The 15,015-nt window shown below is 38.5% G+C and overlaps 1 protein-coding gene across 6 annotated transcripts in view; it reads right to left on the bottom strand.

Moving 5' to 3' along the window:
* The window catches only part of LOC124796248 (alpha-L-iduronidase), a 232,588-nt gene that overhangs the window by 50,075 nt on the left and 167,498 nt on the right, over nt 1-15,015 (bottom strand). For all 6 annotated transcript variants that reach the window (XM_047260344.1, XM_047260348.1, XM_047260349.1 and 3 more), the window contains exon 10: nt 7,430-7,569. In XM_047260344.1, coding sequence (XP_047116300.1) covers nt 7,430-7,569 — 140 coding nt within the window. The remainder of the gene's footprint in view (nt 1-7,429; nt 7,570-15,015) is intronic.

The raw sequence follows: 15,015 nt of genomic DNA, 5'->3' as shown, positions 1-15,015 counted from the left end.
CTAGCACTCCTGGAAGAAAGAATATTGTGGGGACATGGCTTTGCAACAGCCTGGGGGATGTTTCCAGAGGGAAATTTTCACTCTGCAGTGGAGTGTGTACTGATATGAAATTCCTAGCACATTAAAACTGTGTGTTGGACCGAGACTCAAACCCAAGACCTTTGCCTTTTGTGGATTCTGCAAGTTTCATGGGAGAGCTCGTAACCTCCCCCTTACTAACTGGCCTATCCTACTTGCGATATAAAATATGACAGTGGATTGCGTGTATGCCTAATTGGATAAGGCTATCTTTCCCAAAGAAATAATACCGATAAGTAGGAGGAAAGTGTACAACAGACCCTTCTGGTGCAAAAGTCTACTAAAATTAAAAAGTAATTAAGCTGAACAGGATTATAATTTGGAAAAATGAAAGTTATTTTGTGCATTCACTCATGAACAACACTGGACAGAAAAGGGGTATACCACAGATCATGAATTCAGAAGTTACACTAATGAACAAAAAGGAAATAATTAACAGTCACCAGCCCACAGCCCACTGTGGCAATTTACATCCAAAATCCTGTACAAGATGACGGGAAAGAAAAACATGTATTGTTAAACACTGATGTGGGAACTGAAGGTTGTCACCTTTTTTTCTTAGTTTAACTGATTATTATTTAAATAAATTTTATTAATCAAATCACATTCAGTTGTACTGTTGGGTTAGCCATTAATACTTTCTACCAATGAACAGTCTCACTTCAGTGCTGTGCATACGATGAAACTCGGAGCTGACGATGAATCTGTGCTGCTGGAATTGCTGCTGTTGTTGAAGACGGTAGCATCTTGTGGAGCACAGTTAATTACAGGAATGGGCAATCATAATTAATACAACCTCTTCTGCTCATCCACTGTCCTTATTCCTGCTACTAAACATCTGGCTGGCACGCATACATGATGCCGCCGAAATGGTACACTCTACTGCGAGAGCGTTAACACCACACTTCCGCACACTACAAGCACTGGAACCTATCTCCCTCCCTCCTCACACTCCGTGCAACTCCCTACCCAAAGAAGTTACGATGCACAAGCACTGCTATTATCGTTGCTAGTCAATGCAAATAACAATTCTTTTGGCTTTTCCCCAGAGCTTACAAGTTTCACAGTAAGACAAAGATAAATACAATGAAATGTCAACAGACTTCTACCTAAATTTATACATACAGTGAAACAATGTCCTTACTTATTAAAAGAAAGCATTTAAATTACAAATATTTACATACAATTCAGCAAAAAAATTATATATTAGTAGCAGGTGCCATGCAGGTGCAAGCAAGGTATCCATGTAGCATACAACATATATTCAACAAGAGCAAGGAACAATTAATTACTACATAACAAAGAATAAAGATATGTCAATGAACACATCACCAAGAATAAATACTTCAAGCACTGAGTGATGCCAGTATACACATCACTGTAACATACAGTCCCTACATGTGATTCTCAGATCATTTTTCAGTGCTTAAAGGGTTCACTACTAAGTGATTAAGTGACCAGTGTCTTATACACCTTGACTCCTCCAATCCTATTATTCTTGCAGTGGACTCCTCCTCTTATGGTATTGGTGCAGTGTTGTCACACCATGTGGGCTCCTCAGACAGGCCAACTGCCTTTGCATCAAAGATACTGTATAAGGAACATTTCAATTACAGACAGCTGGTAAAAAAGCCTCTGTCTATCATTTATGGGGCTACTCAATTCCATCAACACTTATGCAGATGCCAGTTTTACTTGATTATGGACCACAGGTTGATGATGGCCTTGTTTGGTTGCTCACAACCCGTCCTAGCTCGTACAGTGTAGAAGTTACCACGGTGGGCCCTATTGTTGTCTAATTACCAATATGAGTTGACATATTAGCCTACCACTAAGCATTTCAATGCTGACCTACTGTTGTCCCTACCAGTAAGCTCCAATGCCAACTTGGATTCATTGGAGGACTTGGGTTTCCATATCGACTCTCAGAAGATGCTCATGTTGAAAGACTTTCTGGTGACTTTTCATTGAGTGGCAGTGCAACAGCATTGGACCCAGCTTTGAGTGGGGTTCTTGAGTTTGTTTGCCAAGGGTGGTCTCATAGCATTGTCGTATCTGCCACATTACAGTACACCACTACTTTGCACATGGTCAAGTCATTTCAGTGCAGATGGTTATTCTCCTCCTTCATACAGAAAGTGGAGATGCTTGTGTAATGGTTCCTCAGTCCCTCTAGCAGGAAGTACTCAAACTGTTACAAAGGGGTCATTAGGCTGTCATCTGAACCAAACAGTTAGCCAGGCGCCATTGTACATGACCAGAGACAAACTCTCAGATAGAAACAATGACTTACAGTATTCTATGTGAGCAGGGCATCAGGCCGCTCCTGCTCAGTATTAATTTCATTGGCCTTGCCCTGCTGGACCATGGCAACAGCTGCAAATTGACTTTTCTGATCCATATTGGAATACCCACTGGTTATTGGTGGTGAACACTTACAGTAAATTCCCCTTCATCAAACCCATGACCTCCACTATGTCTGTGAGTACTGTGTTGGCCCTGACTTCAAATTTTTTTGTAATGAAGGTTTGCCAGAAGTAACAGTGTCTGATAATGAGCCACAATTCATGTTACATAAGTCTGAACAATTTTGCAGTGATAGTGGCACACAGCATATCCTCACAGTCTTCTCCCAACCACAGTCCAATGGCGATGTGGAACAGTCTGTCAGAACCTTCAAGTCATAGATGGACAAGTTGTGGGCCACACACTCACAGGACCAGGCCCTCAAATTTTTTTAGTCATCTTGCTGTTTCTTGCCCAAGGTGGCAAGTCACCAGTGGAACTCCTGCATGGACATTGCTCCATCTCTTGTGTCCACCCGAACTGATCTCTGTCTTGCTGCCTATTTCTAAGTTTTGCCCTAAGCAACTGGTCTTGTATGGGCTCTTTGGCAGGCATTATGGATATGAATGTGGTATGATGTCTGAGGTGCTTTTGCAATTCAATGGGGCTGCACTGGCAGCATCAAAACCAGCTTAGGCATGTTACTTCTCAAGATACTGCAACTCCGTTTATGTTCACAGACCTGCCATAGCATGGTAATCTCCTCAGCTGGGGACATCTATGGAGGCCGATCTGCAGGTGCCTCCTGTGCACAGCCGCAATGGTAACCTTGTGCCACAGCCAGCAGAGGAGTTGCCTCCAGTCATCCGGTTGGGCACCTCAGAAAGTCTTATCACTGTCTTTGATGCCTCATCTGCATCAGTGCCCTTGTCTCCACCTACAAATGCTGGTGCACACCCTGTGGTTGGTTTTCGGGTCGGTGTTTCTGGCCATGTTCGGGGCAAATGTCAGATTGTGGGCAGGTGCTTGATGCCAATTACAGTCTTAGCTCTTGTCCTGCAATTGAGTTGGCATTCCATCCTCCTGCCTGCCATTGTGCTCCACATCCATACACTACACCCATGCATATTTTAAGGGAGAAAGACTGTCAATCACTGACTACATCACACTGGCTGTCACAAAGCATTACTGATGGCACCAATCCAGACGAGCCTTGTCCCATGTGCCCTGAGAGTTCTGAGGTATCACTGCTGCATAGTATTTATGAAATATGGTCGCAAGGTACAAGTTCCTTCTTGGGTTCCAATTGGAGAAGAGTTCAAGTTCCACAGTCATCATGTCAATGCTCAGTCAAGATTATGTCAAACTTGTATATTCAGAGTGTTTATTTGCATCCAACAGACAAGTGTTTGTAGTAACTTCAGTTAGAACATTGTGAGTTTCATGCCTAAAGACTTGTCATATGACATAGTTCAATATCTTCAGCTGCTTCCTTGTTTATTTGAAAATCAAGGAGAATACATCATAAATTCACTGAATGCTTCTTGTATTGCTCTATTTATGCTCACTTTGGCTTCATTCAAGCTTTTATTTGCCTACTACACTTTCACTTCATTTAAATCAGGACTAAGACTCTGCTTTTGCAGCAAGTTTCTAACAAAGGTATTGAACTGCAGTGGGTCTTCACCATCTCTCACAACCTTATTTAACACATAGTTGTTATAAGACACAGTGGTCCATTACTTTGTGTTTTATACATTTGTGATCCACATATTTTTTTTTTTTTCAGAGTGAAATATTGATGTTGAATACTTGTGTCAGATCTCAACTGGTCTAATTCTACCTGCGCAACTGCCAGATCAGAACTGAGTTTTAAGATAGCTTGTTCCCTCTCCATAACCATGGTATGATATGCACAGCTACTATAGTGCCAAAAGCTACTCACATTTTGAATCAAACTGCTTGCTTCACAGCATCAAGCGTGAAAAAACTGAAACATTTCTATATACTCTCTTCTACACTGTTGTGACAGTTTTTAGTTTAGAAAGATTATTTAGTGATGGATGTTCAACAATAAATGATGATTACAAATTTTCCAATTACAGATGACAATCACCTAGTGCTACAGCACAGACGGAGACTAGGTTAAGTTGCACTTACTAATCAAGTAGTTCCAGTAAAACATAGTAACACAATTAGTTACTCTTTATCACCTGTGCAGAGTCTGTCCCATCTGCCTGTGACATCAGCATCCCACATGAGGGAACAGTGATGCAGGATGCCTTAATCACAGTGGGTGAAATCAGAGCAAATGTTTATGGTATGACAAAGGTTACTGTCAAAGATGAAAACACAGCCTCATGTGTTAGCCACTGGACGTCAGGGCCCACTATCCAAGCACTGTGGATTGACAGCAGTGCCAGAGGTCATAATCAACAAGCAGACTATTTTCCTACACCACTCACGTTATCAAAAATAGTCCCAGAAGAACCATCCACCAATCGCCCTTATAAGCTGGTTCACTACTGGCCAGAAGGCTGTTCAACACAACACCCAGATTTGTAGGGATCTGCCAGCCCAACTGCAACATCCATGCATCTCACCTGCTGGTAGTCCCGCCAAGATTATCAGAAGTGGCAGCTTTGGACTGTGGCTCAAGAGTGTTGTGTAATGGTGGTCTGGCCTCTCTGGACAGCTTCATGGTAATGCTGTGCCGACCACTCTCTAGTAGTTTTGTTTCCTTTTCTTTGGTGGACTTTCTCAAGTGAGAGACTTGTGTGGAAAAGATATAAGATCCAAAGTGGGATCCATACTTTGTTTCTTGCTTAAATTTTGTTTTGTTTCAACTACATTGTCAACATCAGCTATGTTTTTATTCATTGGTTTTTTCAATAAAAACAAATAGAGGGATATGATTCTCATTTTGTCTCTGCTGCTGCAGATCCAGCCAGAATACATTGAAGAAAAGCTCATAATTACTCTTTATATAATACTGCCTACTGTTTACTACAACTACTACAGCATGTAGTTTTGCCTTCACTGAAAAAGAGAGGAAAAAAAATTCTGTAGATATCTTGGTATCCAGTACTCTTACAAAGACAGCTGAAACTTACTGATACACAATATGCAAACCATTTCTCTTGATTACACACCATTGTTTAGATCAACCATTTACACATGTAAAAAAACTGTATTAAAAATGACACACACGGACAGTAGTTTAACTGCAACATTTATTTCTGCATGGAGCACTAATGAATATGACATTAAGTATAATACACACAGAAAATATATTCATGAAAAATTCTTCCTTAATTTAACATTGCTTTGAATTTTCTGGCTGTAGACTTGCATTTGGGATGAGCATTTGACATGCCATGCTGAAGCATCTAGCAGTAGAGAGTCAACATTTCAATCCTCTTTCAGTCCTGCAGTGTGACCGCATCACCAACATGTGCTGATGAAAATAACTATAATGTTCATCACTGATTGAAACTAGGTTATAGGAGAACCTGTCAAGATGTGAGATTAGGAGAAATTTTAAGGGACATCTTGCAACCCATTTGTCTGCACATAATATAAATCATGAATATGATATACTGAACATGGAACTAAGTAGCTTACAGTTTTTAAATAGTTACTACAGTCATGGGAAGATCATTTACATAGGTTAAGAACAAGAATAGACACAGTACACAAACTTGTGAGACTCCATATTTTGTGTTAATTTATTCTGAGTTTAGTTTTATTCCTTTGATGCAGATGGCCAATGTGGTCTCTGCTTCCTTTTACAAGTGTGTGACTGTATCAGTGCAAGACAGATAGCATTAATGCCATAGAATTTCATTTTGTTGAGTAGGATGCTATGGTCCATACAATAAAAGTGCATAGAAGGGTCATCAAACTGACAAACACAATAGACTTTGTTGGTTAGCTCTGTCAGAAATTAATGTTTGTAAGTCATATATGGATTTCTCTGTGGGGAATCTTTTACAACAAACAAAGTGAGAGGCAGATGACACGTCATGCAATGACAAATGAATCAAATTGTAGGTCATTGTGTCAAATATATTTTAACAGATGGGAAGAAGCAAACTGCTCTGTATTTAGAACTGATTTTCTTACCTCCATTTTTATAAACATGTTTTACTATTGTACATTTACATTTGAAAGGAAATGTGCCATGATTCACATGTTTTTAATATTCTGTTGTAAACTTCACCAAAACCATAATAAACACCATGTGATTTTTGTAATTTGCTTAAGCTAGTTAGTGATGTATTGCAATGTCTGCAGGAGTAAATCTAATGTGTTTTTATTTGATTGTTTATTGTCAGTTACAATACAATGATAGTTGTTAGACTAGTACACAGGAGATAGCATCTGTGACACTAGATGTTAAGAGTTAAAAAACTATCTGGACTTGTTTCACACTGTAGAGATTTTTCCCTTGTGATGGTGTCCATGGAACACAATGTATGAATGAATGAATAAATGGCTGGACTGTGGACATAGGTTATTTACATTCATGTTATCAAATATATCTTCTGGTGCTTTTTGTAGCAAACAATAACAAATTTTTAATGGAACTATAAGATGACCACTACAATGATGCCAGGTTAACACAACTTTTATCATGAGTCCGTGACCACAACAAAAATATGGGATTCAATTTTATAGAATAAATGTTTTTGACAAGTTAGTATCTCCAGGTTAACATAGGACAATATTAACTTAATGCCAATTAAAAGACAAAGTATTTCTCATTTGTTATATTTTTTCGAAGGTAACTGAATTACTAGACCCACAGAATAATGTTTAATATTAATAATCAAGAATGGATACAGCTCCAGAAAAAAGTACAAATAATATATGAAGAGCCATAAAATTAAACATCTGCCACCACAATTGTGTGTGTGTGTGTGTGTGTGTGTGTGTGTGTGTGTGTTTTGGAAAGGCTATTGTGGAACATGTGACTTTCAACAGAAACAACTGGTAAATTAAAACTAAAGAAGGATGATATTGACAACAACTAATAAGAAAAAAGAAAGCATAATTATATTACCTTCATTATAAGGAATATTATTTATCTTCAGTGTAAGATTTTTTATGGTGGGTGGTTCTGTTTTTATATCATCACTGTAGGTAATTAAAACTGAAGCACTCCACTGTGGTTCATAGTCAGTACTTGCTAGCAAAAAAACCCTATCAAAGAAAGAGAAAAACGAATGGTGATGTAAAACAGTAACAAAGCAGTTACTGGAATTCATAAGAAAAAATGCTAAATTTGGACAACTGCCTCGACATAACCACAAAAAGTCTAGTTTTCAGTAACATGTGATGCAATATATTTAAACTAAACATTTCTTGAAAAAATGTTATAAACATTTATAGATAGTGACAGGATTCTAAATGATGTTCCTTGCATGATTACAAGATAACAGTCACACTGCAAGGTGGTAATGACCTTCATTGTACTGCATGTTCTGTTCACACAATTAATAATACATAAACTGGCCAGCTTGATTTTGGGTTTCATTCAAGAACAGAGAGATATTAAGAGCTGTATCAATATTTATGAAACTCTAAATCTGATGACAGTATAATCATTATTGGACAATTTATTTGGACTATTTCAGTTTTTGTGACTCTTGTCAATAAGTTTAAAAATGCTGTTTTATTTCATAATTATATCAAGACTCTTGTATCTACATCTTTAATTATACTCCACTGACTATCCTGAAGTGTGTGGTACCATTATAATTAGTCTCTTTCTTGTTTACTTCATGAATGGCACCCAAGAAGAACAACTGTTGGTAAGCGTCTGTATCAGCTTTAATTTCTCTGATTTTCTCGCTGTACTAGTTTCTGGTTGGGAAGGAAGTAAAACAATTATCTGATTCTTCTTGGAAAGTATGCTCTTGCAATTTTAACAGCAATCCTCTCCATACTGCACAATGACTCTCTTCTAGCACCTGCCACCAGAGCCATATTGCTCTTGGGCTTTATGAATAGCCCACTGACAAAAGTTACTGTTATTCTTTAGGTGATTTTTGTTTGAATACATCCATAGTGAGGAGATCGTCCAGGAAGTAGAAGAAGTCAGACAAATAGGAATACACAATAACTATTTACAAAGAAAAATAAATATGCTACTGTACCTCCCACAGATCCCAAGCAAATGGTCCTCATGAATGTGGGACAAGATATAAATATATTGAACATATTTTTATTTAAAAGTAATAAATAACTTGTCACAAAACTTGTCGCCATGTATCATCAAATAGAAAAATCGTTTTACAACATTTATTCACAATGATTGCATTACTGAAGTGAATATACACACAAGTCAGATTTCTGCTAATACTACACTACTTGGTACATGTGCCAAACTGATGAGTAATACTCAGGAATTGGTGGAAGGATTTTTTTGTAAGTCACATGTTTCATAGATTATTTATCTTTCATTTGGACTCTTCTACCAAATTTCAGGTTCGCTTTTGCTATCCCTACAACCAGTTTTATGTGGTTATTTCACTTTAGGTCACTTTGAACAATTTATCACAGATATTAATGCTCATATTGTTTTTATGCCATCCAACACAACATTCAACAAAATGTAAATTGATGAGTATGGGAAAAATAACATAATGACTATTATATGTTAGAATTAATATTTTATGTTCACATTTTAATTTCAGAAACTTTTACCAATTCGGACGCTAAATGGTAGGGCAGATTTATTAGGTTATGCAGACAACATTGCAGTTCTAGCAGACTCAGAGGAAGAGATGGCAGAAACTGTAGAAGACCCAGCACAAAATGCAAGTAAGATCAGGTTATGGATTAATGGGGAAAAGACCGAGGTAATGGAGGCATCAAGAGAAGCCCCTAATGACATCCCATTACAGGTAGGGATATGGAAATTTGCTAAAGTGGAAACTTTAAGTACCTCGATACATGGTTCAACAGGTAAAATAATTTAAAACAGAAAATAAACCAATGTATTGTGAATGGGTCTAAGACTTATTTCAGTCTAAAGCAGATAATGTCATCCAAGAATCTGTAAATTAAGTTCAAACTTAAAGCATACAATGACGTGATAGTGCCAGTATTGTTGTATGGGACAGAAACCCTAAGCACAATGAAGAAAGCTTGTTGGTCTTCGAAAGAAACATTGTGAGGAGGTCTTTGGACCTGTCCAGGAAGGGAACTCTTGGAGACGTAGAAAAAAACCAAGGATTGTACGAGCTGATGAGGCAAGTGAACATCATTCAAAAACTGAAAGTGCGGAAATAGGCTTGGCAGGCCACATTGCTAGGAGACCAGACACCTCTTGAGCAAAAGCTGTACTTATGGGAAGACCTGATGGTGCCCATCCAATTGGAAGACCCAGGAAGTGATGGGAGGATGAGCTACAGAAAGACCTTTGCCAACTAGGAGTCCATGACAACTGGATCCAAAGTGCACAAAATTGCCTTCTATGGAGGAGAATTGTGAGGCCGGCGCATTATCTACAGAGTCCCTGACCGCCAATTTGATTGATTGATTTATCACTTCATTTAAAAATCAGAGCTTGATTGACTCATGTTCTGGAGCAAGTGTATATAAACATTCTAGAAGTGCAGAATTTGTCTGACACCTAATAATCATTATAGAAGACTGTTGAGGTGGCCTGGTACCAATTCACACCCCAGGGTTGCAGTAGAAGGGTTCATCAGTATAAAGCATCAGCACACTGTGCCAACCTCATGAACACCTTTCTCCAGGAGGTAGGAATCAACTAAATGCAATAGCCTGCAGTGTCTGCTAACATGAACACAATTGAGAATGCCTGGGACCAGTTGAAATTTGCAGTGCTCTATCACGGAAACCTAGATGGGCTCAGGAAGGCTGCATTCAAAGAGTAGGACAGGCAAGAAGAGCAATGTCTGAAATGCATTGAGACAGCATGTTAAGGAGACTCTGAGAATGGTTCAATACCATGTTGGTCAACACAATGTATTGTATGTCACCCAGCAGGAACTTTTGATTTCAGAGATGAAATAAGGTGTTCACTTTTGGAAATCCAAGAAGCTTCAGTCTTAAATCAGTAAATAGACAACAGCCATCTGTCCAGACACTTTGTGATGATAATGGAAAATGGAGGATGATACAGAAAAGGCCAAAATACTAAAAATCTTTTTCCAAACTGCTTCAAAGAGGAAGATCGCAGTTAGTTCCTCCTTTAAATCATTACACAAATGTCAAAATGACAGGTATCAAAATAACTGACTATAGGAAAGAAAGTAGCTGACATCAGTCAACAGAGGAAAGGCCACTGGACATGCCGGAATATCAGTTTGATGCTACATGAAGTATGCAAGGAACTTACCCCTCTTCTAGCAGCAGTGGATAATAGGTCTCTGGAGGAGTGAACTGGAAGAATGTACAGGTCACTCCCATTTTCAAGAAACCTCATTAACCAGATGCACAGAATTACAGACCTATATCTCTGACATTGCCCATTGTTGAATTTTGGAACATTTCTTTACGTTCATGTGTTATGACATTTCCGGAGAACGATAATCACCTCTGTAGGAATCAACATGGGTTCCAAAAGCAACAGTCATGTGAAATCTAACTTGCTGTGTTCGTACATGAGACCCAAAAAGCAGTACATACAGGTGCAGAGGTAATGCCTAATGAACAAAATGTGAGTGTACAGAATATCAGACCATCCATTTGACAGGACTGAAGAGTTTTTAGCTAACAGAACACAGCATCTCATTCTCAATGGAGATGTCTTCAAACCTAAAAGTAACTTTGAATGCACCCAAAGGGAGTATTACAAGACCATAACTTTTCACTATGTATATAAACAACCCAGTAGACAATATCAGAAGTTCCATGACACTTTTTGCAGATAATGCTGTTGTATACAGAGAAGTCACAATTCTGGAAAACTGCAGTGAAATTCAGGAAGACCTGCAGAGAATCAACACTTGCTGCAGGGTGTGGCAGTTGCTCCTGAACATAGACAAGTGTGACACATTACAAATACAAAGGCAGAAAGACTAATTATTTTATGATTATATGATAGCAGAACAATCACTGGAAGCAGTTACTTTCACTGGATGCAATACTATCTAGGAGTATGCATTTGGAGTGATTTGAATTGCAACAACCACATAAAATTAACTGTTGGAAAGGCAGATGTCAAACTGAGATTTTTTGGAAGAATTCCCGGGAAATTTAATCCAGCAACAAAAATGATAGCTTACAAAACATTCATTTGACCAATACTGCCTATCAATATGGGATCCGTACCAGGTAGAACTGATAGCAGAAATAGGGAAGATCTAAAGAACAGTAGCACATTTTATTACAGGTTCATTTAGTAAGTGCAAAAGCATGACAGAGATGCTAAGCATTCACTGCAAGATAGGTATTCTGCACCTTGGTGTGGTTTAAAGTTAAAGTTTCAAGAGAGTACATTCCTGGAAGAGTCAACCAATATATTGTTTTTTTCCTATGTACATCTCATGAGAAGATTATGAAAATGAAATCAGAGATATTAGAACCTGCACATAGGCATACCAGCAATTGTTCTTTCCATGAACTCCTCATGGGTGGATCAGAAAAAGGGGAAAGCAACATTGGTACACAAAGCACACTGTGCCAAACACCATGAGGTGGCTTGCAGAGTATACATGTAAATGTAGATGTAGACTGACTTTATTTTTGGTTATCATTCTGTTTTTACTCCATAATAAAGAGTTTTCTGAACAGTTTGTATAAATGTGTGTTTACTGTTACACACTTCCAAATCTGGATAACAGGCATGTTCAGAAAGTAAGTGTACTGTGATCATAATGGACTATGGTTTTTTGTTCTTTTGGGGTTGGCAACACTGAGTGGTAAAGGGGAATCCCCTGACCACAGTGAGCAGAGCAGGAACATGGTAGTCTGCAAATTCATATTTTAGTGTCCAGTTGTGCGAAATACTTTGGTAAGAAACATTACCAAGCAGAAGGAATAACAGCTACTGAATTTTTTTGCAAATCAAAATGGTTAACAGTCAAGGTGTTACGAACAGAATGAGTGTGTTAAAGTGATGTAGGGAGTATGGTGGAGGCAGAAAAAATCTTCATGGCAAACAGAGGAATGGAATGCCTTCCATTTTGGTTGATGAGTTGGTGAATAAAATTGAAGAATCTGTTTGTGAAGACTGCCGATTGACAGTGGATAAAATTTCTGCAGTGTTTCCACAATTATCCAGAAACTTTCTTATATGAGGTACTCACAGAAATGCTGGGATAATCTAATTTTGCCTCAGGGGGACACCATCAATGAATAATGATATCGTGAGACACTAAAAAACTCAAAAGGGGATTCAAAACAAAAGGAGGGGAACGCAATGAGAGGACTGAGCTCGTTACATGACAATGTCCATTTTCACACAGCCTTAGCCACCGAGATGCTCTTGAACTCATTTGGTTGGGATGCTCTGAACCACCCACCATATTTCCCTGGCTTGGTATCTTTGGATTATTATCTTTTCACTTCCCTGGAGGCACACAGGAGTGCAATTAAATTTTCAATCAACAAGCAGGTGAAGAAAGTGGTTCTGAAGTGGGGGAAGAAGCTGGCAGGTGAGTTCTTTGAGGAGGGCATAAAGCAGTTTATGCCACAGCTCACCACACACACTGAATGGGATGCGGATCACGTGCAAAAATAGTCAACAAGTGAATCAACAATATCTTATAATTTTTAATACACTTTTTCTAAAAAGAATTATAATAATCTAGAACACTTTTGGAACAAGCCTCATACATTATAAGAGTGTGGCTATACCAAACACTTGATTACTTGTACATACCATGAGTAATGTTATGCATTGTGGACATTTTATAGGCCAGAAATACAAAAAATTATTGTTTCTCTGCATGGTGACAATGCTTCAGGAAACAAAGACAAATTATTTGACAGGTGTCGATCTCTGAGGAAGGTGCAGTGTACATTTAGGATGTCAAAGTGAAAAATAAACGTTCTTTTGTTAAAAGAAAACCTTAGTATTTTGAGTATGCAGAGAGCAGAAAGTCTTGAAGTGAGATTCAAAAGATTATAAAAGAGAAAGATATGATAGTATCCCATCATTCTGAGGACTACAAAATATTAAGAGAAATAAAGCTGCTGAATTTCTTGACACTGAGAAGTCTGTCAGGGAATTGATCAAACAAACCATTGACAAAGATATTCCTGCATATTGACCATTCTTAAAAGAAAAAGCTCATGACATTGTCAAAACATGGGGCATATAGAATTTTTCAGCTAGCAGCAACTTGATAAATGGTTTGAAAAATAGTGTTTCTTGGTGTTTAAGGAAGCAGCTAAAGAAAACAAATCTGTGAATCATGGTATTTGTACTCAGTGGACTGAAGGTATATCAAGTTCTTTAAAAGAGTATAATGTATAAGGATGAGAGTGCTTTGGTTTTCATGAGTGTTCTCTATAAAACTTTTATGTTTTAAGAAGAATAGTTCCACAGAGATCTGGTTGTACTTTTAGATGCATGAAATGACTTATTGCATAAGCTAACTGTCCTTTTATTGTGTTCACCTAAGGAGTTGAGTTCTCTACAAAGAAATAGCAAGCTAATAGCTTGATGATACACAGTCTTTGTAAAGATAAAATGTATCTGAACTAAAAACTATTTCTTGCTGTTAAGATAAGAAAAACACAAGAACACTCATAAGAATCATAAGACTCTCTGATGGCTTGGAATAATTCACCATCGATACCAGTGCTCCTGGTGGCTGACATGGAAAGCTGATTGACAGCTGCACCACTATGATACTGATACATTCATGTGTACATGACTGGCATTGTACTGCATTACACTGCAATAGAGAGTGAAGCTTGGTCACTACATCAGCCCCTTTGGAGAAGTGGAGCATCATACACATGGTATACCGGAAAGTGTACTTGCCGTCCAGATCTTGTCAACAACAGTCATGTGATGGGTGGTGATGAAGTTGGTGCCAGTGTTGGTGTGATGCTAGTGGGTGAGGTCATGGGCCACTGGATGGTTGATAATTGTGTGAAATGTACACTGGTTATACCCTGTCTATGGTGACTGTTAGTAGGCTTGCCATTTAACAATATCTTGAAGGTGCATTCACCTCATTGCAATACCCTGTGAGGCCCAGTGTGTAGTGGTTGCAGCAAAGGTCTGATGCTGTCCATGTCAAGCATGACATTAATGCATATCGGTAGGTCCTGATGCACGTAGATATCAGTGTTGCCATATTTTGGAGCTTGGTGTGGGTGAAGTTGGGTGGTAAGTTCCCTCTGTCAAAGTATGAAGTCACTATAATCGAGACCAGGTAACTGTGACAGTTGCACTTATTCGAACTATACTCGTAGGTGCAGGATTTCACAGTAAAGAATTTCTGCTGCAGACATTTATATGTCAGGTTTACATGTCATCTGGAGACGCAGTAATATCATTGGTAATGCTCTCATCCAATCTGAATCTTGGCTCATGACTGCTGCTTTGAGTGAGCGATATCAGCTTTCATTCATACAATTACAAGCCAGGTGGTAACTGGTAGCCTGTGATCCCACAGAACTTTGTTAGTTGAGGGAACAGGTCTGACTCAAACTGGC

The sequence above is a fragment of the Schistocerca piceifrons genome, chromosome 4, assembly GCF_021461385.2.
Source record: "Schistocerca piceifrons isolate TAMUIC-IGC-003096 chromosome 4, iqSchPice1.1, whole genome shotgun sequence".
Classification (NCBI taxonomy): Eukaryota; Metazoa; Arthropoda; class Insecta; order Orthoptera; family Acrididae; genus Schistocerca; species Schistocerca piceifrons.
Note: the sequence above shows the minus strand (reverse complement) of the source record. Positions and strands in the feature narration are given on the sequence as shown.